The sequence below is a fragment of the Ammospiza nelsoni genome, chromosome 1, assembly GCF_027579445.1.
Source record: "Ammospiza nelsoni isolate bAmmNel1 chromosome 1, bAmmNel1.pri, whole genome shotgun sequence".
Taxonomy (NCBI): Eukaryota; Metazoa; Chordata; class Aves; order Passeriformes; family Passerellidae; genus Ammospiza; species Ammospiza nelsoni.
The window spans coordinates 63,541,223-63,564,236 of NC_080633.1; the positions used below are offsets into that span (position 1 = coordinate 63,541,223).

The following is a 23,014-nucleotide window of genomic DNA, read 5'->3' on the forward strand; positions in this document are numbered from 1 at the left end:
TCATGAAGTTCAGGTTGAAATGCATATTAACCAATCTTATCTTCGTTTCTTGAAATACACAGCTAGATTCTCATCCTGTTTAAGCTACCCTGAATTCAGCATAAGTCAAGATATTCTCACCCTAGCTGGCATCACAAATATCCAATTTCTTCATGAATTCGAACAAGCAAGGGTAAAATTAAACATACTTGCTTGATGTTTATCCACAAATTTTTAAAAATAAAATCAAGTACATTTATTCTAGAGTTTAAAATAAAACCAAACCAACACCCACCCCACCCCCCCCACAAAAAAAAAAAAGAAAACAAAACAAGCAAACAAAAAAAAAACAAAAAGCAGCACACCAACATCCTCTAGTAACTTCTGACCTGTTTTCAGGTCAGGTACTTTAGTAACCATTAGTGAGGTACATCAAAGTCACTACCACCAGAGAAACAAGGTCCATTTTTCCCATGCTGACAAAGAGACTGGAAGAGTACTACTATCTGTAGGGCTTTTATCAGCTCATTCAACTTCTCCCTCTATCACTTCCACGAGCTTTATTTGATCTGAATTTGCAGGCCAAAAAGTCTTTACTGACTACTATAGGCAATGCATGACCTGAGCAACATCTCTGCAGCACAGAGGCAAAGGTTCAAAAGGCCACTTTTGTTTAGGTTTTCTGATTGCCCTTAAAAGTTACATAGAAGACTTTAAAGGTCCGTGAGAACTCAGAAAAGGATAGCAGGGAAACAAAAACTCACAGGTATCCTATGATATTTCAAGGTTTTGCTACAGAAAAAAGTAAATACTGAGATTGCATGCAAACTGTGTATGTTCTCCAACACTCAAACTGCATCTTATTTCCTTTTATTTATACTTTTTACTAGTGCTTGTGATGGGAACATATACTAGTTACAAATCATCAAAAGTAAAATGACAAGAGAAATCTTTTAAATAACGCAAGACAGGCTAACACCAAATGCTCTTTAGAAAAGCATCCTGTGTCAGCACGGGTGTAGCACATGCTTGTAACAAGACAAGCAATCCCATCTCACAGCTCTGTCCATCTTCCATTACCCTGCTTCTGTAATGTAAAGGCACTGACAGATCTTACCGCTGTACAAAAGACACAGTTGCATTCCTGAAGAGTGGTCATCTTATCCCGGGAATATTCACAGAGACATAGCTTGCACGTGAGGAGAGGCTCCAGAGCTAACTCTCCAGCTTCTGACTCATCAGCTGTCATGGTGTCAGGACAAGCCTTCTCAGCAGAGTCCATGCAGTCATTAATGGTGCAACTCAGCCTGAAAAGAGAAATTGGCAGCTGAAACTTTGTACAAGCCATGCAGTCACTTCCGTTGCTTTGAAAATTTACATCTCAGATCCATAAAAGTACCTGCACACCCAAATGAACTACTCAACATCTTGGAGCCAGTCTCAACTTCAGGCCATTCAAAATTTACAAAGAGACCTGAACTGGCTGAGTTCTCTGAGAACATTCACCTTGCTGGCAAAAAGCACCTCAGTCAGGCTGCTTAACATCAAAATAAAAAAAAAGCCAAACAAAAACAAAACACATACAGATGAGGCATTACATATATATATATATCACTCTGCCTTTTCAAATGAGTTTCAGACTCATACTCCCACCCAAATGGGATCCTTCAGTCTTCAGTGCACCCACACAGTTTCAGTGAGTGTCTCCACTCCCACTTTCTATTCCTGTTGGTGACTTGGAAACTGCCCTAGGCAGTGCAAGACAAGAACAGACTCCCACTTTCCAGGCAAGCACTTCAAACATTTAGTCTGTAATGCTGGTGGTGGGTACCATGAACTCCACCTTCTCGTCACTGAGACAGTGAACTGCCAAGAGGGATGGTGAAGGCATCTAACCCAGGAAAGGACTTCAGCTTGTATGTGGTACTTCACACAGGGCTGGAGCTTAAAATCAAATGAGTAAGAGCATTTTATGCACAGTACTCTTCTTTGCATTGCCTTAATGATGCCAAAAAGTAGCTTTTGTGCATCCCTCTTCCTGGCATCCAGCTCTTCTATTTATTTCATAGACCTCTGAGGCATTTAACTGATGTTTGTGAACCAAGTGCACTAGTACTTTGACAGAGAGATGCTCACCAAAGCCATGTTTTCACTACACATCACAGCAGTGCTTAGGAATGAAATTTCTCTTCTTTGATGAGCAGCAGATGGAAATGCTATGTCTGCATGTAATGCTTTCTGGCCTAAGCATTTGAAAACACTGCACCATAATCGTAAAAAATCTCAAGACCCTCGTTCTTACACAGAAACACTGAAAAAGCAATTAAAGAGAATATCCTTGTGCTTAAGCTGAAACAATGCAAAGCCTATTTGCAGATTTTACTCACCTCAGCACAGACAGTGGGCTTCACTACTGTATTTAAGGCACAGAAAAATCTATCCACATCTCTAAGAAACTTGGCCCAGATTCTACAGACTTCCTTCTGAATACACTTTGCTGATGGCAAGACAACCTTCACACATATTTTACAAGCAGAGACCTGATGGCCAGCTGTGCACAGCTGCTTGCAGCAGCACCAAGAGTGCAGCTCTACTAAATCTGAAGAGCTGCATCACAAATGAAAGCTGCATGAACATGAAACCAATCAAAACCTATTGATGTGCTTGTCAGATCTGACATCTCATGAGGGAAACCAGAGACTTGAGCCCTTTGGTCCTCTTCTGCTGGCCTCCCCTGCAGCCCTGAGCACACTCTGGGCAGGGCTGTCAGGTCACATTTGGCAGCACGTCCCCGCTGCCATTCAGTGGCTGCCAGAGCAGCCAACGCAGCTGCAGACCGTCAATGCATATGTGATGTACTGACTTGCAGTGCCTGCTGAATTCCTCCCTAGGGGGAGAATGATGGGGCTCATGGAGTTTGTGGAACCCTTCCCTGCAGCTCTCATCTCATAACCTTACTCACAGCTGAGCCCATCCCCAGGCCTGCCCCCAAAGCCTCATGCCTTGTGCTCCCACAATCTGCAGGAAGACACTTTATCCACAATAAATCTGGGTCAGAGGATACTAAGCCCTTTTTAATTTTTACACTTGGTAGTTTCCTAGACTATCCCATCAGAGAAGCCATCAGATTTATACCTTGGAATGTCTTTCTTGTAAACACACAGTTTCAAGAGATATGAGCATCATGGCCAAGATTCTGGCAACCAAACTCCAAAGCAAACTTCTTTTTATGGCTTGCTATCAACTAGCCCATAACATACACTACTCCCACACAATTCTTGATGCAGTCCTGGGGCCAACTACCCTGATGCCCCTCACAATTTGCTCCGTACAACTCCAGAGCTTGAGCTCCAGTATGGCCAGAAGGCTTAGAAGGAAGTCTCCCTCTGAGTCAGGAACTCCAACAATCTTCTGTAATTGCTGCAGAAGGGTGGGAGGGAGCACTGAGTCACTGGAAATGCTATGGCAGATCAAGAACTACCTGTTATTTAAACCCACATGCTAGACATTATCTCAGTATTTAGGAGAACTGTAACACATTTACTCAGGTTGCTTTTCAACAGCAGCTGCATCTGTACAGGTGAGCTACTCACCCTCACTCTGCAGTGATCTGAGATTTCTACACAGTAAAAGGCAGCGAAGCTAAAAGGACAGATGCACAAAAGAACAGGTAGGAATATTTCAAGATGTGGGAATGGATATAAAATGGATACAACCATTTCAAAAGTCACTGTTCTTCGTATAACTAAAAGGGTTATGACCCTGCATGCAGGCAGCATTAAGGCAGCTGTAGGAAGATTCAGGTGTGTGATTGAGTTTTAGGGCTAGAGGCTAATTTTAGATGGCCTAAATCCAGCACTCAGTGTGACAGCAAGGAACAGGCTCCTGACACACTGCTCTGTGCTAGTAGCAGGCTAATGCCACAGTGTGATGGCTGTAGGGACTCATTATGATATCCTGTTCTCATTGATGATAACCCCTGTCCCTGAAGACTGTAGGTTAAATTCAGTTTTACTCCTTGTCCCTCCACATATTCACCCTTCCCTCACACCAAGATGCCAGAGCACAGCTGAGGTTCTCTGTGAAACAGGCAGAGCACCCTGTGGAAAACTCCAGCAGACAACACCAAGCACCAAGCAAGCCTGGCACAACAAAGGATCCACCCCCAGCCAGCCCAGGCTGGCTCAGCTCACTGCAGCCCCATTAACTCCATCAGAGTTCATCAAACAAAAGACAACAGGATCAGAGAACACAGAGACAGCTCTGTGTCCTGCCTGCTCAGCCCTTGAAGGAAACACCATGGCTACCAGGAAGAGCACTCCTCCCTGAGAGGCCAGCTTGTCCACAAGCAGCTCTCTGGGTCAGGCTGGCACAGGCAAAGCCATCCTGTTAGCGCTGGACACCTGCCTGTCAAAGGGGCAGCAGACCCGTGGCCTGCTGGCCCTGCTCCTTTTCCCAGAGCAACCCAGCCCACACTGGTCCTTCCATCTGCCCATGAGAATTGGGACTTCTGCTACTGCTGCCAAGGGACACTTGTTCAGGGAAGAGGTCAGGGTTACAGAGAAGGGTAATCCCATTCACCAGCAGCTGGGCTCTGAGATCAGGTCTGCAGGGGAGGTTCATTCTCATCATCATCAGATCAGATGGTTATAACAGTATCTTCCTCCAGTTCCCAGCCTCTGCTCCTCCTGTTCTTCCCCAACACTTCAAAATGCGTTGTCCTCTCTCAAGATCTGCAACTATCTCCTCAACTTTATGAGCCCAGCAGAACTGACTCTTCCAGGTTCGGCAGGGAAGCCATGAAGTTCCACCTCAGCTGCTCTGAATTTTCATGGCTTTCACTTTGCTACAATTGTCCCACAGACTGTCATTACTTAATTACATATCCATCAGTCCTCTTTACAGAGGATTAAAATTCCTATTGTAATTGCAACTGAGTTGCCAATAGGCTAGATTGAAAATTAAGCATCTTGGGTGTATGTGTTGTGCACGAGAAGCGGGAGTCTGAAAAATGAGTCGAGAACAAAAAGTAAAACATCATTCTGTGTTTAGTTATATGAACAAAACTGATCAGAAATTAAAGTAAATTGAAAGTTTCTGGAAAACAATGGACACTCATATAAATACAACATATAGTTAAGCACTAAAATCTTCGCTTTCATGTTTACAAACACAAATGACCTGTTTAGGAAAGCATCCCAAACAAAGCAAGAAATGTGTCACTGAAACTGTAGTGCAGCACCTCAATGCTGCAAAAAACCTCCACTGAACAGCAGCACAGGCTCCATGAGATGTCGTGGAATACGGACAAAGACTTCTTGAGGGCATTCTAATCCAGAGAAATATACTGGTGTGAATCCTGCACCAGCGTGAATCATGGCAAGGAAGGGTCAAACTGGCCCTGGCATGCATCAACACTCAGGAACTTGGAAGATCCACTTTTTTGGTCTACTTCTATCAGCCACATACACACACGCAGATCATACCCCTTTCACATTGCACAGGATTTCCAGGAAATTGGACATCTTTCCTCAAATTGTCTGCTGCTCAGCTCATAAGAACACTCATACTTTCCTGGCTGTGACCCTGACAGTGCTGATGGCACAGGACAAGGCAGGACCAGAAAGTCTGAACAAATGTGAGTGAGCTAGGGAGGGTCAGCCCTGTGAGGCGCAAACTGCACAGTCACCAGGACCACAGCTCGCCAAGAGCTCAGACCTGCCAACGTTTCCATTTCACTCATCTGCCTGCAGACACTTTCCCTTTGTCTCTGGGAGGTGACAAAGCTTTGTGCTTTCTGTAGCACTGGAACATCTCAACACTGCCCATAAGCAAGAAAACATTAGAGAGTGCTCAAAGCAGAATGGGCTGAGAAGGGTAATACAAGCAGAAACACTAACACGAAAGATTGGAGCTTTTGAGTGAAGTACAAAAACCAGCAGAAAAGCACTGGAGGAAGGAATGCAGAACTTGTCTGCCTTCAGGGCCTCCTGACATTAGAGTGTCTGGTGTCTAACCTTGAAAATTACTTCCTAACAGCAAATATCTGTAATACCTGCTTCTAGACAGGTACTCATTGCAAATTCTGGCATTAGCATCCCAAAGTGGAAACTACTAATTCCCGGTGATGGGAGTGACAGAGCAGCTGGGTGAGTGAGTGTCTGGGAGACATCCAAAGCCAAGCCACCCCAGCTCCACAGAAGTATCAAAAATTGATGTAACCTACTGCTGAAACATTTCCTATAAGCAGGAATTTTAAGGTAACATCCTTGTTACAGTCACACAAAGGCTCACTTGAGCCTGCTCAGCTGGTTCAAATCATGACTACAACCCAAGAACAGAAGTTACTCTGTATATGCAATAGAGAAAACAAGCCAGGCAGTCTCCTGAGCTGGACATTGTCGATATGCCTGCAACCAACTCACTGTATTTAGCTAAAAAAAATGTGTCTGAATGTGACTTTCACCACTTAGAAACATCACACAGAATTCATTAATGCCTCCTGCACTGAAGCTGGAAGAGAATGAATGGAGTATGTTTAGCACCACAAGTTATGCTTTCATTTTTCACATGCTGCATCCAATTGCAAAAAAACAGAGCTCTTGGAGAAGCTACTTTAAGTCCTCTGCTTACAAAAAATTCTGCTGAAGTTAGTCAAGCTGCAATTAGAAGGAAGCCAAGAAATGCACAGGTATGAGACACATTGCTCCAGGAAACATTAATGGAACAAAAAGGGTCCTTAATGTGTTTTCCCCTGTGGGCTGGCATGTCCATCCTGAGAGGCCCCTCTGCCCCAGTACACCCATAAACCAACAGCCAGGCATGTGGACTTGCATAAACATGGTGAGATTGAAAAAAGGTATAAGGATGCATGTGGGTCTAACACCTAGCACAGCAACCCTCCCTTTTACAAAAAAAAAAAAAAAAATGAAAGAATTTACCATCAAGCAAACTCACAGCATGTGTGCTACACTCCTATTTAGTGTACCAGGTATTTACTAAACTCTCTTGGAGACACATTTGCAAGCACTGCAAGTAATTCTTTCTCATGCCCTAGAGATTTTTCAAGTAATCCACCCATATGAAATTAATTCAGTGCCATACAAAAACATGGTTTGACATTGTTCACTCAGGATTCTGTTGTTTCCTGTAACCAAGGCTCCCTCCTTAAAAAACAAAATTGAAAAAGAAAACTACCTGAAAAACATGAGTGTTCAAAACCAATGCTAAAAATCAGGTCCTTGGGGAAAAAGAGTAATTACAGAAAGATTTAAAGCATGTAACAGAGTGGTAGTAAGATAATGGAGTCAAATTGCAAGATATAAACTGAGCTATGAAATTAGGACTTGTGAAGACAGCTGTCAGAAACCCACATTTCTATCCATTTCAGTGAAATGCCATCATTACCACTTTTGGTTACAAGTCCTTAGCTGTCCCAACTCTCTCAAGACAATGTCATTCAAAATTCATTACTATGGCAGATTTTTTAAACTCAGCATCTCTGCTCAGATGATTAGTCTGAGCCAAGTGCACTACAGCTTCTGTGGTCTTACACACAGACCACTAACCCTTGGTGCAATAATTTCTCCGCTGCCTTCACAGAGCTACCTACCCAGTCCATACAGCATGACTTATCAGGCAGCGATCCAGTTAGGCTGTAAACATATGATTAAACCCACAATTTTAAAAAGGCTTCATCTTCAAGAATTACATTTAATCATATGTTTAAGTGCTCCTGTGTATCAAAGCCTCAATGTTCTGCTTTATTTAAATGAGGTTATTAAGACGTTAAACAAGTACTTAAATTTTCTGAAATCACGGTCTCAAAAAAAGCAACCAAATTCACAAATAGAAGGTCTCATTTTAAATACATTTTTAATATATTCAGAATTACTGCATTACATCTGAGCCTTAAAACAGCAAGCAGTTGATTACATGCATGTACAAGGAGAACCCATTTCTGGATTACCATAATATGCTACCAAGCCGAAGCATTAGAGAGCATAAAAGCATTTCAATATCTGTTCTCTTTGAGCAAGGTTTAAGAAAAGTCAGATGTATAATATTTCATGACAGCTTTCTACACTGTGAAATTTTTATTGTCAGAAAACTTGTTTAAAGGACAAGCAGCCTAAGTAAATGCGCTGGTACATGAGAACACACCAAAGGCAATTTCTCTCACTTGTTTTCATTGGAATGCCTGGAAAAAAAACCCAAAACCTTGAGCTGCTGAGCTGCTATTCAAGAAGCAGTAGCTATATGGAGTATTTTCATATCAAGCTAGCAACCAAAAAATAAATATTTCAAATACTTCTAAAGAAATGCAGTGAGTGGAAAGCCTCTTGCACCCAAAAAAAAAAAAAAAAAAAAAATTAAGAGAGTTAAGGGACTGACTACAGTAATTCAGAATATGATCTGGATTTCTGCCAAGAATTTTTATACCAGCACTTTAGGATATTTAAAATACACATTGAACAGCTTCCCAATAAACCAGAACACCACTAGAACACACGCAGATCAGTCTCCACAAGGCTTTGAGAATACACTTGTTGGATAACTTCTCTACTGTACTGCAATACTGTGAGGTATGAGTAACTTTGAACATTTAGAACAGCAGTTCTTCACAGCAACTTCTTGTGAGCCTATGTCAATATGTCCTCAGGGAGGTGGGGTTTTTTGCAAGAAGACCATGGTTATTAACTGAAAATAGCAGAATATATACCTTTTTTCTGAAACAGATGTGACTGCAGTTGTGGGAATCCTCTATAGATTTCCTTGCAATACTGCTTGAGAACAGGTAAGAGGGGAAAAAAATGGGAATTTCCCCCTTCCACTCTTAAAAAGCAGGAGAGTTCAAGAACAGGGAATCTACAAGATAATGGTAAATAAATGCTGCCACTCACAGCTGAAGGGAGCTAGGAAAAGCACTTTTGGATCACTTAAATATAAAAACATGTCAGCTAAAAGAGAAATAATTCAGCCTGTTATTAAACTGAAAGGCATAATCAAAACATGGTATTTGACTCGTTGCAATACTGACAGGAGCCACACAATGGCAATACTCATGGAGTCCATGAGGATGGGAGCAAGCCATTCTGCATGGGATGAGGTCAGACCATATTGCAGAAGCCACCACTTTCACTCAGTTCTGTGCTTGAAACCAGCACATATCCAAGTTCAGGACACAGCTCTATCAACACTGGCAGCCTGGAAAGCCACAGCTTCCTGCACCAGATCTCCTGGATGTGAGTGCTGGGCAGGCCTGTGGGTTTCCATCTCAGGGTGACTCAGACGTATCAGGCTTACTGTGCCTTACTGAGCAGGGGGATGGTGCTGGCCCCAGACACAGGCTTATAGTGACCCCTGGTCCTGCAGGAGGTCAACAGCAGGATTCTCCTAAGGTTTTATGTTCATCCTGGTCACAGTGCTCAGCAAAGCTGATCAGCACAAAATGCAGTGAAACAAAATGCAGTCAGAAAAGAGAACTAGAGTGGTTTTGGCATCAAACATTTCCAAATATTTCCAAAACACATTCAAACAACAAAATTATACCAAGTGGAATCCCAAGTACTGGTTACCAGGTCTGAGATTAAAATCTAAAGCTTTTCTAAATAACATCCCCTGTTCTTAATGACACAATGCAACATATGCTAATGCTAAGCTACAAGGAATTTCCACTCAAACTAGCTTGGTGTACTTTACTTTTAATATCCTGTTGACAAGAGGTAATATACCACTATTAAATAAAAACACATTCCTCAAAATGACAAATGACAGATCTTTCTTTCAGACCACATGAAGGCTTTTGGTAACTGTGGAATTTACTAAGTAAAAGGAATTGACCTTTTGGCAGGTCAAATGGGTTGATAACTTGGCTAGCTGTCTTTGCTAAGACAGGAATAGAAAGTCAGATGTAACAATTTGCCTTTGACACAGAAAAAAATGTTTATTTTTGTTAATCAGATAACAAAACCCTGGGATATGCTAAATCTCTGAGCTGGAATGTTTACAGTTTAATAGGGTGTGTTCAGAAGACATTTGCAACACTAGCCTGTTCTAACATAAAAGATTTTTAGGAGAGACTTGTAAACACACATTGTTAAAGTGAAAGCAATGGAAAAACAGTGGAAAACAGAGGGACCAGCTCCATGTGACTGTAGTCTGCACTCTTCTTCTAACAAGAAACTAACTGGACTCTTGGGGTCCCTTGGCTGGAGACTGCCAAAGCTGTGTCTGGAGCAAGCAGTGTCCCAACTACAAGGCAAGCAGGTCAAGGCAGAGATGTGACACAAAGCCAGGCCTCCAAAGGGCCAGCAAGAACCTTACTGGTGTCAAGAGGAGAATGCAGAGTTTGCCAGAAGCCAAGGAACAACACAACTGACAGGAACAATGAACCTGATCCTTCACTGAATTCTGCAAAAGGTACTGAAAGCCAACTATTGGGAAAAAAAATTACCGTGTGTTTGTTTTTAGAAGGGATGACCTGAGAATTTTTCTTTCAGTGCTTGCAATAAGATAATACCTTTAACATCTCTGTCCATATAGTTTTGTTAAGCCACAGAAAGTGCAAACTTGCAAGAATATAGCCCTACAAACTTTTTTCACTGCAAGCATTGAAAAGCACTTTTAGCAACTTTAGATTTACATCAACAGAAATGACAGAATAAGTTGATTTTCCTCCTATAATGATTTTTGTGTGACTGCTCAGTGAACAAAACTAATACATATAATATTTTAATCTGCCCCTATCTAATCTTACAGCCAAATACACTGCTGATTATTATACAATAAATATGCTGTTTGAGGTCACCAAAATAAAAACTGAAACATTGAAAACTGCCCTTGACCCAAATGTATCTCAGTGACTTAGAAAACTTACCCAGTGGTAACTTTCAAGTCTTAGCTACAAGGACAGTCAGTGAATCAAAGACTGGAAGTCAAATCTGAGGATTAGACCTTGGGGAAGTCACTATCTCTAACATAAGCCTTTGCCATTAAGAAAACAACATGAACAGCTACTGACTATGCTGAAATTTGGCAAGAAACAATAGTAGAGGTTTGGACCCGGACATGAGGCTGTTTTGAAACTAAACACATTTATTACTACTGCTTTTCATGACTGGTAGTTAAACTAGTCAGAGTCTATCCCTAAACCACTCCTCTGCCAGCTCTTCAACAAGTCCTTCCAAAGGCAACTGGAGATGAGGAAAGGACAAGTTCCAGCTCTGACCTGATCTGCAGAGGCAAAAAAGGAGAAGTAAACACCAGTAGCAGTCCCCTGACTTTACATCTCTCTGCTTGTCCTCTCGGTATTCACATTTCATCTCCCTCTTTCCCAGCCCACACATGGGAAAGGGTAAGAACCCAGCACGCTGGGAGACAGATCCTGGGAGGAATTCTGCTGCAGGCAACTCCTTCCATATTGCCTACTGCTCCAGTGTGGAGGAGCCCCATGTGCCCAGGCTTTGAATTCGGGGCACCTCTAACCACTGACAGACTTCACGGACATGCTACTGAACAGATGTGAACTATGCTGGAATACCTTCAACTACTATTAGTCTTACACTATTGACGAACTTTAACAGACATGTATTTTTAAAACAACTGTATATTAACATTTTTATTAATAAACATTTTTAACACACTATTTTGCTCTGCATTTTATTAACAGTGTAAGACAAATACAGTATTTGCTTAAACCTGGGTAAAAACGCTGTTTGGCTAATGACACTGTATATCACACAACACAACGCTGTCTCATTGCTGCCCTGCCCTCTCCCACCCTATTTCTACATCCACCTTCTGTCTCTGTGCTTCAGGCTCCAAGCATTTACAAGAAGATTTCTGCCTGTATTGTGCCAAGCACAGGGAACACAGTTAGTTTCTCAGGGGCTCGATGTAATACTCAGAAATCCAGATGTTAGTACAAGACATGTAATAAACCAGAAGTGTCCATCAAGTGCAGTAAGAGGTTTGCATTCATCACTCCTTCACTTCAGATCCAAATTTCAACATTCATTGCAGAAATAATTACAAGGGAGAACAGCAACCTGTAAACATATGAGATTTCAGCCTCAAGTGCCTCAGCCTCTGCTAACAATTGGCTAGTCTCTACATGATCTTAGCCATGCAGTCCAAATCCTGCCAAGAGGAGTGTTTCCAAAGGAGTGCTTTTCAATAGACCTGTGCATTATGTGTGCAAAGATAAGCAACTGGGAGCTTATCTTTGTAAGAAGCTGCCCCACCTCCCAAACTCTCAGAAAAATGAGTAAGTAGAGCTGAAAAGAGCTCATAGACTTGTTACATTACAGGATTACAGTCTTACAGAAAATTTTCTAGAAACTTTCTGCTAGCTGGTCTTTTAATTATGACCATGACAACTAATGCCCATAGGCAAAATAGGCATTTTGTCCTCGTTGTTGTGGAATTTGGAGAAAAGACAAGAATTCCTGACTTTTTTCTACTCTTCAAAAGTGTATGTTTCCTTAATTTGTTGGTCCTTCCTCCCAAAATGCGATAAGCAAAGTTAACAAGGGGGTTGAAATTGCTCAAGCCATGCTCATTGCTTGGGTATTTGCAACAAAAACATTGACCAACACTAAAAATACACATCCTCATAGTAGTATTGTCTAAATTATGTACATGTATGTGGCTTCTACTTCACCCCTGGCAAAGGGCATGATTGCCTTTCCCACAGATTTTCTGTGGAAACTGTGATGAAGAATCTCCACCACTGAAACCATCAGGGCAACTGTGGAGAGGTCAAGAGGGTGCAAGATTGCATCTTCTCCATTGTGCAAAATTTCAGCAAGCAAGTTATTGCTGGCCCTGTGGATGTTATCATAGCCCTAAAATGGGCAAACCCCATGGGGAAGAGTTCCAGTATCAGTGGCTGGCAGAGCACCCACTGCTGTGAAAAATGTTCCAGTGACTGCAATGGTAAACAGCCCACAGGATCAGCTCCATTTCCCCAATGACTACAGCACTGTAACCTTCTTTTTTTTTAAGGGGGGGGGGGTGGGGAGACTGGCTTGTTTTCCTTCATCATCTCCCCACCTCCATCAGAATGCTTCAAAAATTAATCACAGGCAGAACATATGAACTCTCCCATCTACTGCTCAGACATAACCAGTGCCAGCCTGTGTGTCACTGCTTCTACTTAATTCTGGAATTTTCTTTGCATGCAAAGGATTAGCCTGGATGCGAGTTGTCATTAAATGTGTTTTTCCTTCTACGTACATAGGGATTTAGAGCGTGCAATTTTGAACTATTTGCAGCTATATATGCACACATGTGCAAAGAAATCTCCCCCACGCCACAGCAACATACAGCACTAAGAGTGTAAGCAGTGGTAGCCTCCAATTAATCGTTTCAGTCCCCAAAAACAGATACAGCTCTTCTGTGCCCATGATTTTTCCTTTTGCAAATATACAGAACACAACAATGTTTTCAGATCTGCAAGTTTTGTTCCCATCTATCTGAAAATTCAACATGAATTCAATATCATCAAAGCCTCTGTCAGATACTCAGACAATGTCCACTCCTTGAGTAATGACTCATGTCTTATGCTTTCCATCCTCTCCTCATTTTTACAACAAAGCAAAAGGCAGAAAAGCTTGCAACAGACACAAATACTGACAGTCTCAATTAAAGGGCAGAAGCATGAGCATGACAGTAAAATGGTAATTTTTCCTTCTAATAAAAAGTGATTCTGTATTCTGTCTCCTAACCAGCATCTGGACAAACTAGAGAAATGGGTGCATAAGAACTAAATGGTTCAGCAAGTCCAAGTGCAAAGTGCTGCACCTGGGTCAGAGTAATCCCAGACATGGGTACAGAATGTGAGAAGAACTCATTGAGAGCTGCTCTGCCAAAAAGGACTTGGTGGTTCTCATGGATGAAAACCTGGACATGAGTCAACAGCATCAGTGCTTGCAGTCCAAAATGCCAACCACACCCTCGGCTGCACCAAAAGCAAAGCGGGCAGGAGATCAAGGGAGGGGATTCTGCCCCTCTACTCTGCTGACACCCCACCTGGAATTCTGAATCCAGCCCTGTGGTCCTCAGTACAGGAAGCACAATGGCCCTGTTTAGAGCACATCTAGAAAAGGGCAACAAAGATGATCAGAGGGCTGGAACAACTCTCCTCCAAAGACAGGCTGAGAGCTGTGATTGTCCCGCCTGGAGAGGGGAAGGCTCCCGGAACACATCAGTATAGCATTCCAGTAGCTAAAGGGGGTCTATAAAAAAGGAAAAGCAATTTTTACACAGGCAGATAGTGATCAAAGAAGTGGAATGGTTTTAAACTAGAAGAGAGGAGATTTACATTAGGTGTTAGGAATAAATTCTTTCCTCAGAAGGATAGTGAGACACCAGAATAGACTGCCTAGAGAAGCTGTGTATGTCTCATCCTTGGAAGGCCAGGTTGGACAGAACTATTAACAACCTGGTCTAGTGGAAGATGTCCCTGACCATGGCAGGTAGGCTGGAACTAGATGGTCATCAAAGTCCCTTTCAACCCAAGCCATTCCATGATTCTATGCTCTCTTGTCTCTCCTTGCAACAAAAAGCATGTATAACGAGTACCCCTGATGGCTGTGCCTACAACAGGCTTGGGAAATACACAGGAAGAAACTCCATGCAGGGAATTTGTTCTAATGTGCATGGACCCAAAAGTGTGACCCAGATTCATGTGTCCCAAATCATTGTGCCTGCTGCTGGCTGGCTTTGGGACTCCAAAGAGATATTGACTCCAGAGAGATATTGACTCACTCAGAAGGAGCAAGGATGCTAAGTTAGCCCAAACTCAACCAAAGCTGGAACTGTGCTTGCAGGAACCAAGTACACTCAGAGCAGAAGGTACACTGGTGACCTTTCTAACTACATATTATGGGTTTTCTCTTGCGGGCTGAGCAGATTCCCCTAAAAATATAAAAAAAAAACCCACCCAGATCTTGGGTAACTAATGACATTTTTTTATTATTACAATAGAATAAAAGAAACTAAAAATGAGCAACACGTATGTCATTGTGCACAAGTACCAATACATACAAAGAGATCTAGGAAACTTCAAAAAAAAGTGTTTTTTTACATAGCTGCATTTTTATTTGAAAGTATGTTTGCAATGCAATTAACCTAGTTATGCTCTGGAGCCTAAAAATTTCTACTTGGCACCTCTGTTCCTCCTGGAAGACTAGGAGTTGGAAAAGTTCTACTTCAGCAGGAAGGGAAGGATAAGGACCTTTGTAACTTGAGATTTTTTATTTTTGTTTTAGTGTTTTAGTATCTCCTAGCAGTGACCTACTTTATGAATGTAAAGCCCACTCAGTTCCCACTGAGCCGAAACTATTTAGAAGAGACACAGAACGATTACTGAACACTATTTTCTTACTGATCAGCACAAAGTTATTTGGCACAAGCATCTCTGTAAATGTTTGTCCAAGACTAGGTAAATTTGCAGTGTACGATGGCCCTCAGACCTGTGCTTCTGTCAAGTGAGAAGGCTCATAGTCTAGCACTGCAGCTCAGCTATGCTTCAGGAGAAATACAGAATGCTAGAGGCTGAGCTTAATATCACTGCTGTCTTTCCCTTTGGATCTGTTCTTTCTTGTTTTCCTCAATGTTTCCTTTTGCAAACCAAAAGAAGATCAGATTTCAAATGGAATGAATGTAAGGGCAAAGAAGACGATTTGTGAAGTGCATTTTACTGGGCTCCGCTTTGGCATGGAGAAACCAGAGGAAGAGAAGGGAAATGTACCCAGCTCTGGGCAAGTACCAGAGGAAAAGCACAGCTCCAGAATCACTTTCAGCCTCACAAAGCTGAAGGCAAAGTCTGCTTTAAGATATGCAAGGAGGTCTGATGGACTCAGCTCATGGCGACACTGGCAGCCTGCCACAGTATTTTGTTCACGTGTGCCTGAGCTATCCATGGGCCCAGAGCTGTAATTATGGTCTCAGATGTCACAGTACTACTAGCCCAGGAGATATTTATGGATCTGATACGCACAACCTATAGGCACTGTGAAGTTACAGGCACATTCAAGAAAACTCCCCACTCCAGAAGAGGGACAGCAAGTCTGTAGCAGTTCTTTCAAGCTACATCAAAGCAACACACTCCACTGGGTCTCAGTCACTGAAAGGTCTGAACAGGGTGAACTGCAGGCACAGGGCTCAGGCTCACACCACAGATGATATCAGAGGCATACTAATGAGCTGGGAACCAGGTTAAGCATTAGCACTGCTTGTTTCCCTACAGAGGGGTTTGCTGATTCTCACAGCTGCATTTTAAACTCACAATAATAATATGGACAAGTATGTGCACAATAATATGGACACTTTCCTCCACCAAAAGGGAAAGGGCAGACAATCACTTCCACACTGTTTATTTCTACAAAGGTTATGAAGCATTTAGAGAATAGAGTGCAATCAAAAAACCTAGCTAGAAAGAAAAAACTCCATATTGTTTGCTATTTATACTGCTAACTTTTGCTCCAAGGCATACTACCACAAAAACAGAATCACCAAAATGTCACATCTGCGGGAAAGAAGCCCACAACCACCACTGAAGTGCATGCAGAATGGGGAGCAGAAACTATTCCAGGTTGCCAAATGCTAGTTCCACATGAAGCCTAGGGAGGTTTCTGTGTCCTGACGTGAGCATACAGGACTTTGTGTGAAACACCCCCATCAGCCAGTAAGATGCATGGAAGAAAAGGAGTTTGATTGTCATCACACTTGCTTGGCTCTGGAGTAGCTGTGGTTTATTCTGAAAGAATACCTCCACTTTACTACAGCTTTAGACACTCTGCAAACACACACTTCTCAATCCATAATCTAAAGTATTACTTTCAGCAGCATAACTGCAGCCATGCAGCCCTATCAATGTGCAGTTCTTTCTCCAAAATAGCTTATGTTCATTGATGGAAGCGTTTCAGCCACTTTCATGTTAAAGCAACAACCCAGACACCCACTCACATTCAGGCACAGACAAGTCCTATACAGGACAAGCATCAGGACAATCTGCTTGTTTTGAAAAATATTTAAAACAAGATTTTGAAACTTCTGTTTCCGTAAATATTGGAATCCCAAACGCAGTGCCTGCCCTTAACCGAGACCGCTTGCCCTTCAGGCTGAGGGCAGCCAAACATATCAGATTGCCTGCTCACAGGCACATGGAAAGTTGCATGGGGGTATTTTCAGTCACAGCTTGTGTATCTCTGCTAAAATTTACTTCTTTAAAGCATTCGGTGTCTATTGACCAAGAAGATTCGAAGGCACCCTGCAATGCTTTCTTTACTATAGTAATTCTAAATATTTTACAACTTACAGTGCTCTCTGAAGGAAGACATTCGATATTGCTGCATGCAGTTAGGAAGCAAAGTACTTTTGTATTACAGAAAATACAGAGCTTTAAAATAAACTAGACTGAAATATCTTTATTACTAAAGCTGCTTCGCACTGAGAAAGCCTTATGATGAGAAAGCAGGGCAAACATTCCAGTAAATGCAGTTGTCTATTCTCAGCATCAAAAAAAATTTAAATGCAAACTAGGAAACTAAAGTATGGCAGATTTTGTATGTGCTTACATAAACGACATAACCCTAAACCCTGATCAGATTAGAAGTGTACATTAACACGGATTAGAAGTTAACACATGCACAATACAGATGAATGCCTTTTTTCCTTCCTGATACCAGCTGCATGAAACTCTGCCAGAAGAAATGCCTTTAAACCAGGAGGAAGTATCAGCATTTTAAACTCAGGCTTCCTCCAGCTTAATCAGGTATTTTTTCAGTATGAAAGTTCCTCTATTTAAACTAAAACATAAGCCATTTTAGCAACTGCCTTTCACACAGACATATCCTAATTCTGCAGCATTTTCAAACACTTCACATAGATATTTCTCCAAAAGTTACACTGACAAAAGTCATTTCACCCTTTTGGGAAGTACTTGACGTCTATTTATTTTCAGCCTTTTAACAGTCAGGACACCAAGGTTTCCTTCTGCCTCAGCTCTAAGCACCACGTAGTTTGATTTTAGCCAAACCACAAATAACATTTATTTTAGCTATTTAATCATTCTAGTCCTTACCTTGGGGGGGGGGGGGGGGGGGGGGGGGGGGGAAGGGAAAAAAAAAAGAAAAAAAGCCTTTTCCATTTTCTTGCATTAGAAGCAAATGCTGGCTTTCTGTTCTTTGCAGGTATCCTAAAACAGACAGAAAGCTGCATTCCAACATACCTTGAAAGGAGAGCAGCGCTCAGTGCCAGCCGTGTGACTTTTCAGCAGCTGCACTCAGACTCGGGCATTCCCAAGGAACCACGATGCCACCGAGCCGCGCAGCTCGCAGCGAGGAGCGCAGCCGATTCCTGGTCCCTGGCGCTCTGACAGCTGAACGCTTCTAAGGGCTGCAGCAGGGCTCGTCTGCCAGCCCCTGTGCCACTGCGAGAAACCATCCCCTCCCTGCTATTAAGTGCGTGCTGCCATTATATCTCACCCGCGCCTCACAGCCCGCATGCAGCGGCTGTGGGAAAGCCGCATTTATTTGTACAGGAAGCGTGAGCACAGCACTTCCTACTTCCCATGCCAGACTCACTTCAGCCGCAGGTGATCGCCGGCACCCGGGCAGCTCCCGGCAGGGCACACCTCACCTTCTGCTCGGGGTCCCTGGGCAGCTCCCGGCCAGGGCACACCTCACCTTCTGCTCGGGGTCCCTGGGCAGCTCCCGGCCAGGGAACGCCTCACCTTCTGCTCGGGGTCCCTGGGCAGCTCCCGGCCACGGCTCCCACCCCAGCCCCGCAAGGTAAAAAACTGAAAGCAGCGAGGCTTCTTTCAGATGTGACACTCATCAAAACCCTCCCAAATTAACCTGTTTGGGGAGAGCACTTTGCATAGCTGCTGATGTCTGAAACCTCGCTGGCTTCTGCTTGTGAAAAATGTCATCTAAAAAAAATTATTTCTTCACGTTGGAGAGGAATTGAGCAAAAAATCTGAACTCAAAAGTAAAGTACCCGTGTAATTTCAGATCTGAGTGTTTAATGATGATGGTGCTCATCTAACTCTGTCAATACTAAAATTACACTCTTTAAGCGGTCCCTGTGTGCAAGAGGGGTTGGGAATCCTGCAGTTCCGTATTCCAGACCTACGGGTGTGATTCACAGCAGCCAAGCAGCAGGAGAGAATATCTAATTGTGCCACATGACACCAAACCCTCAAGAACTTTTCCTGCTGTAGGAAATGCACCACACCCACAGATAAGAAATATAGATACATCAGAGTGCAGAGAGTGCACAAAAACAGAAGGAAGTATAAATGTTAATCTACAATTTTCTTATGATGAAATAAATTTACTTTGTATTTCATGCAATCATTGCTGGCATTTTGCCTTCAGTACTTTCCTGTGAAAAATTATATATAGGCATTTCTTCCGGGGTGTATAAAAGCTCACAGCTGAGCTTTTAGTTATTTTCAGACAATTATACTGCATCAGATTAATTTAAGGAAAAAAAAAAAAAAAAGCTTGTGCAACTTCAATTCAGCCTCCTTGCTAAATTATTCCTTTATATTACAGCTTTGCTTGAATTACCATCATATACTCTTTTCATCTCAGAACAAGTACAAACTTAGAATTTATCTATTTAACACTGGGTGCTGTAAATACTTTTATATATAGTTATATAATATATATAATTTATATAATTTTATCAATACAATTTTCATATATTTTTATATATATTTAGGGAGGGAGGGGATAATAACCAGAAAAAAAACAGCTGCTCTAACATGTGGGATGTTGTTGATTCTTATGGTGTTCATCAACAGGGTTACAACAGGATTAGGCAAACTAGAGCCATGTCACATTTACTGCCACTTGAACTAGGAGAGCATTTCCCAGCAGATGCAGACGTATGTATTCTCAGCAGTGGCCAGTCCTAGACAAGACTCAAGAAACATTGAAGGCTCAGAGCTATTTTTTAGGCTCTAGAACAGTACTGAAAATGTGGAATTCTTTGGAAAACTTTACAAGTAGAAAACTATTCTCCTTCTGTGATTAGATTTTCATCCTCCATGTTCTGTTCTAGTATGAAATAGCATGAGCCTCTATCACTACTCTCTTCACTACCTTCCCTCTGCTTCCAGCTCCTATATTTTCCTCCTGCAGCTCCCCCTTTGCTACTCTGCCTCAATCACACAAGTACTTGGTAGGCCACAGATGAAGATCAGCAGGAAAACTCTGCCTGTTCTCAGCCCCTGTGCTCAGCACCACAGCACATAAACAAGCAAAAGGCAATTATCTCAAGGAGGAGAGTGGTGAGAGAGAGAGGATGAAGGAAATCAAGTCATCCATGCAGGTGTAGGAAAAATAGCAGGGCAGCTGCCAATAGCAGAGTAGCAAAAGTAGCATCTGGTTTGGTACTTACTCCTTGCTGGCACAACAAAACAAAAACAAGCTTCACTGAAGTAGCCTCCACCAGTGAAGAGACAGAACTACAACAAAGATCAGCCATCTTCCCTTCAGATAAATGATGAGACCAGCTTGTATCTGGGGGGAATGTTCTTTTAAACTATGAAAACTAGATTTAGTACATTAAAATGCACAGACATTCTGGAAACTTCATCTACAAACATCCCACAGTATTTTTATCCCATTTCCTACTGTCTCCATGCAAGTTATAATGTGATTCCATAAACATGCAAAACTGCTTACAACAAAATTATTTTCCTTTAGACATCACAAAATTAGTGAGAAAAATAATGTTTCTCGAGACATTTAATTAACTAGAAATGTTAAGAAATGCTTGTTTCAAGCACTCCACTTCTTGGGTATCAAATCCTAAACTGTGGGGCCCGGATTTCCATGGCAGACAATCACTTACTGATGTTCTTTGGACAGCTGGCTATGCCTCTGCTTCCATCTTCTCTTCAGTATTTGCCCCTACTTTTGTGCTTCTCCAGGATCTCTACAGCAAAGGTGAGCTGAAGGTGATGTGGCACTGTACAGAAGCTCAGGCTATAAGGACTTGAAATGATCGATACTGATGATTCTTTCAATTGCCGTCACCCAAAGACGTGAGCTGGACTTTTATGAGCTCTTCTGTCAAAATGATTTCTCTTCCAGCTGTACCTTTAGCCCAGGTACTTCACAGTTTCACAGAAGCACATCTTCTTGGCAAGCTAATTTTATGAAGTGTTATGAGTCATGCTAAAATTGCTACCCAGCTCAAATCCCTGAATCTCTTAACCCAGACTGATTGGCTTCCTTTCTGAGCCAGCAAATAGAAAAGAAGTTCACATTGTCACACAATTCCAGACAAGGCACAAGCTAAGTTCTCCCCATTTGCCTTCTTCTTGGACAGCTGTGATATAAAGCACAAAACTGAAAGGGTCCAATTAATTTTTGGACAAGCTTAACTGATGCTTTTATACCTCCAGACTGGGGGAATAGCTGAGCCTTTAAGATGCCAAAATGCACTATCACTGGAAACTTTTAGTTGAGTTACTAGCCAAAATAAGAATGAAGGCTGGCCTAGTTAATTACTAACATGGCTGTGTCATCCTTGCAGTGACTTGAAATACTTCAGAAATGACTAAGCCACTCTTCATTAACTGAAATTGCTAATTAATTTTTGACATAGATGGGTAAAAAAGTAATAGCGTGACCAGTGAAAAGATAGCTGACATCCCACAAACAAAATACCATTAACAGCGAGTGAAAACACTGAGTTAGTGTATAACTAACGGTTTCATTGTAATTCTACATAAAGAAAATAGGACTAGCTTATGAGGGCAAAAAAAATTTCACTACCCTGTTTCACAGTTTTCAACTAAAAGAAAACAAATCACCTGAAAAGCAATTGGCATCCATAGGTGTAATGTAAAAACAGGTTTTATAACAAGCTTTTTAAAATCAGAGCCTGACTAAAAAAAATGAGAATCAATTTTATTTAGTGTACATGCAAATAATCCATTTTGCTATGGAAAAAGAAAGTATTTGTAGATGTGAGAGAGACAGTTTCACAACAAAAATAGATACTAATGAGTAACATAACCAATACTGAAAACAAAACAGGAAGGGGTTTTGCACAGGGAGTATACATATATTATCTGAAGTTGAAAGTGTGACGCCCCTGAAGTCATGGACTATTAATAGTTGTCTTCAATGGGAACTATTTTAAAGGGGAATTAAACCATAAAAAGTCATTTGTGGTACCTTCATAAACCAAATGTTTTAAAAAGGGATCTCTATTCCATATATGTATTTATACAATCACACGGTGCTAGAAATCAGATGACAGTGCAGAAAAATACAGAGCTATGTAATATTTTGCATGCAGATAAGCTTTAATGAGTATAGCTACAAGAAAATCAGGACCACATCTTTTTCTGTTTAAATAACCCTATTGTTCTACAATTCTGACTTGGTATGCAAGTCACTCACTGACAAACCAGGCTTGAAATCTTCATTAATCCCTTTAGCTAAAACATAAAACTTTATTATAAGGAGTTTTCTATTAGAGTGAAATAAATCAAGTTAAATTTTTTTTTAAATAATTGTAGGTGCTATGTAAAGAGCTTTTAATCTTACAGTAAAAAAGGGAGTGGGATGGCCCACTGTCTCTACTGAACATCTATGATTATGATCTCAAAAATGAGTGAATTTGTCTCAGACACAAAGAAGAGTGGTAGGTGACTTACACTCATCCTGTTCCTACGAACAAAGCAAAATGCAATATTCATTAGACTTTGTTGGCATAGTGGATAATCTCCAAAGAAAATCATATGGCTTCCATAAGTTCTATATTTCTTCTCCATTCGTATTTTTTCCTGTGTTTATACTTTAAACTATCTTTTGGTATTTGATCCATACAGAACTGTGCTAGAGGGGAAAAAATAAAATAGAGCCTCAGCAGAAAACCATGAGAAATCAGCCTGCTAACCCAGTGGGTGGGTTTCAGGTGCTTAGAAATTTCAGCTTAAAGATCCAGGCTGATGGCTTTGACAGCATATTACTGGAATTCCAGTGCAACTTCTCTCCTT

The 23,014-nt window shown here is 41.7% G+C and overlaps 1 protein-coding gene across 1 annotated transcript in view; it reads right to left on the minus strand.

Annotated features, from left to right (window-relative positions):
- RNF144B (ring finger protein 144B) overlaps positions 1–18,425 on the minus strand; it is a 53,281-nt gene extending 34,856 nt beyond the window's left edge. The window contains exons 1-2 of the mRNA XM_059476876.1: positions 18,218–18,425; positions 1,097–1,286 (exon numbers count right to left, since the gene is read on the minus strand). Of these exons, the coding sequence (XP_059332859.1) occupies positions 1,097–1,261 (165 nt within the window). The 5' untranslated portion in view covers positions 1,262–1,286; positions 18,218–18,425. The remainder of the gene's footprint in view (positions 1–1,096; positions 1,287–18,217) is intronic.
- Between the last annotated feature and the right edge of the window lie 4,589 nt (positions 18,426–23,014).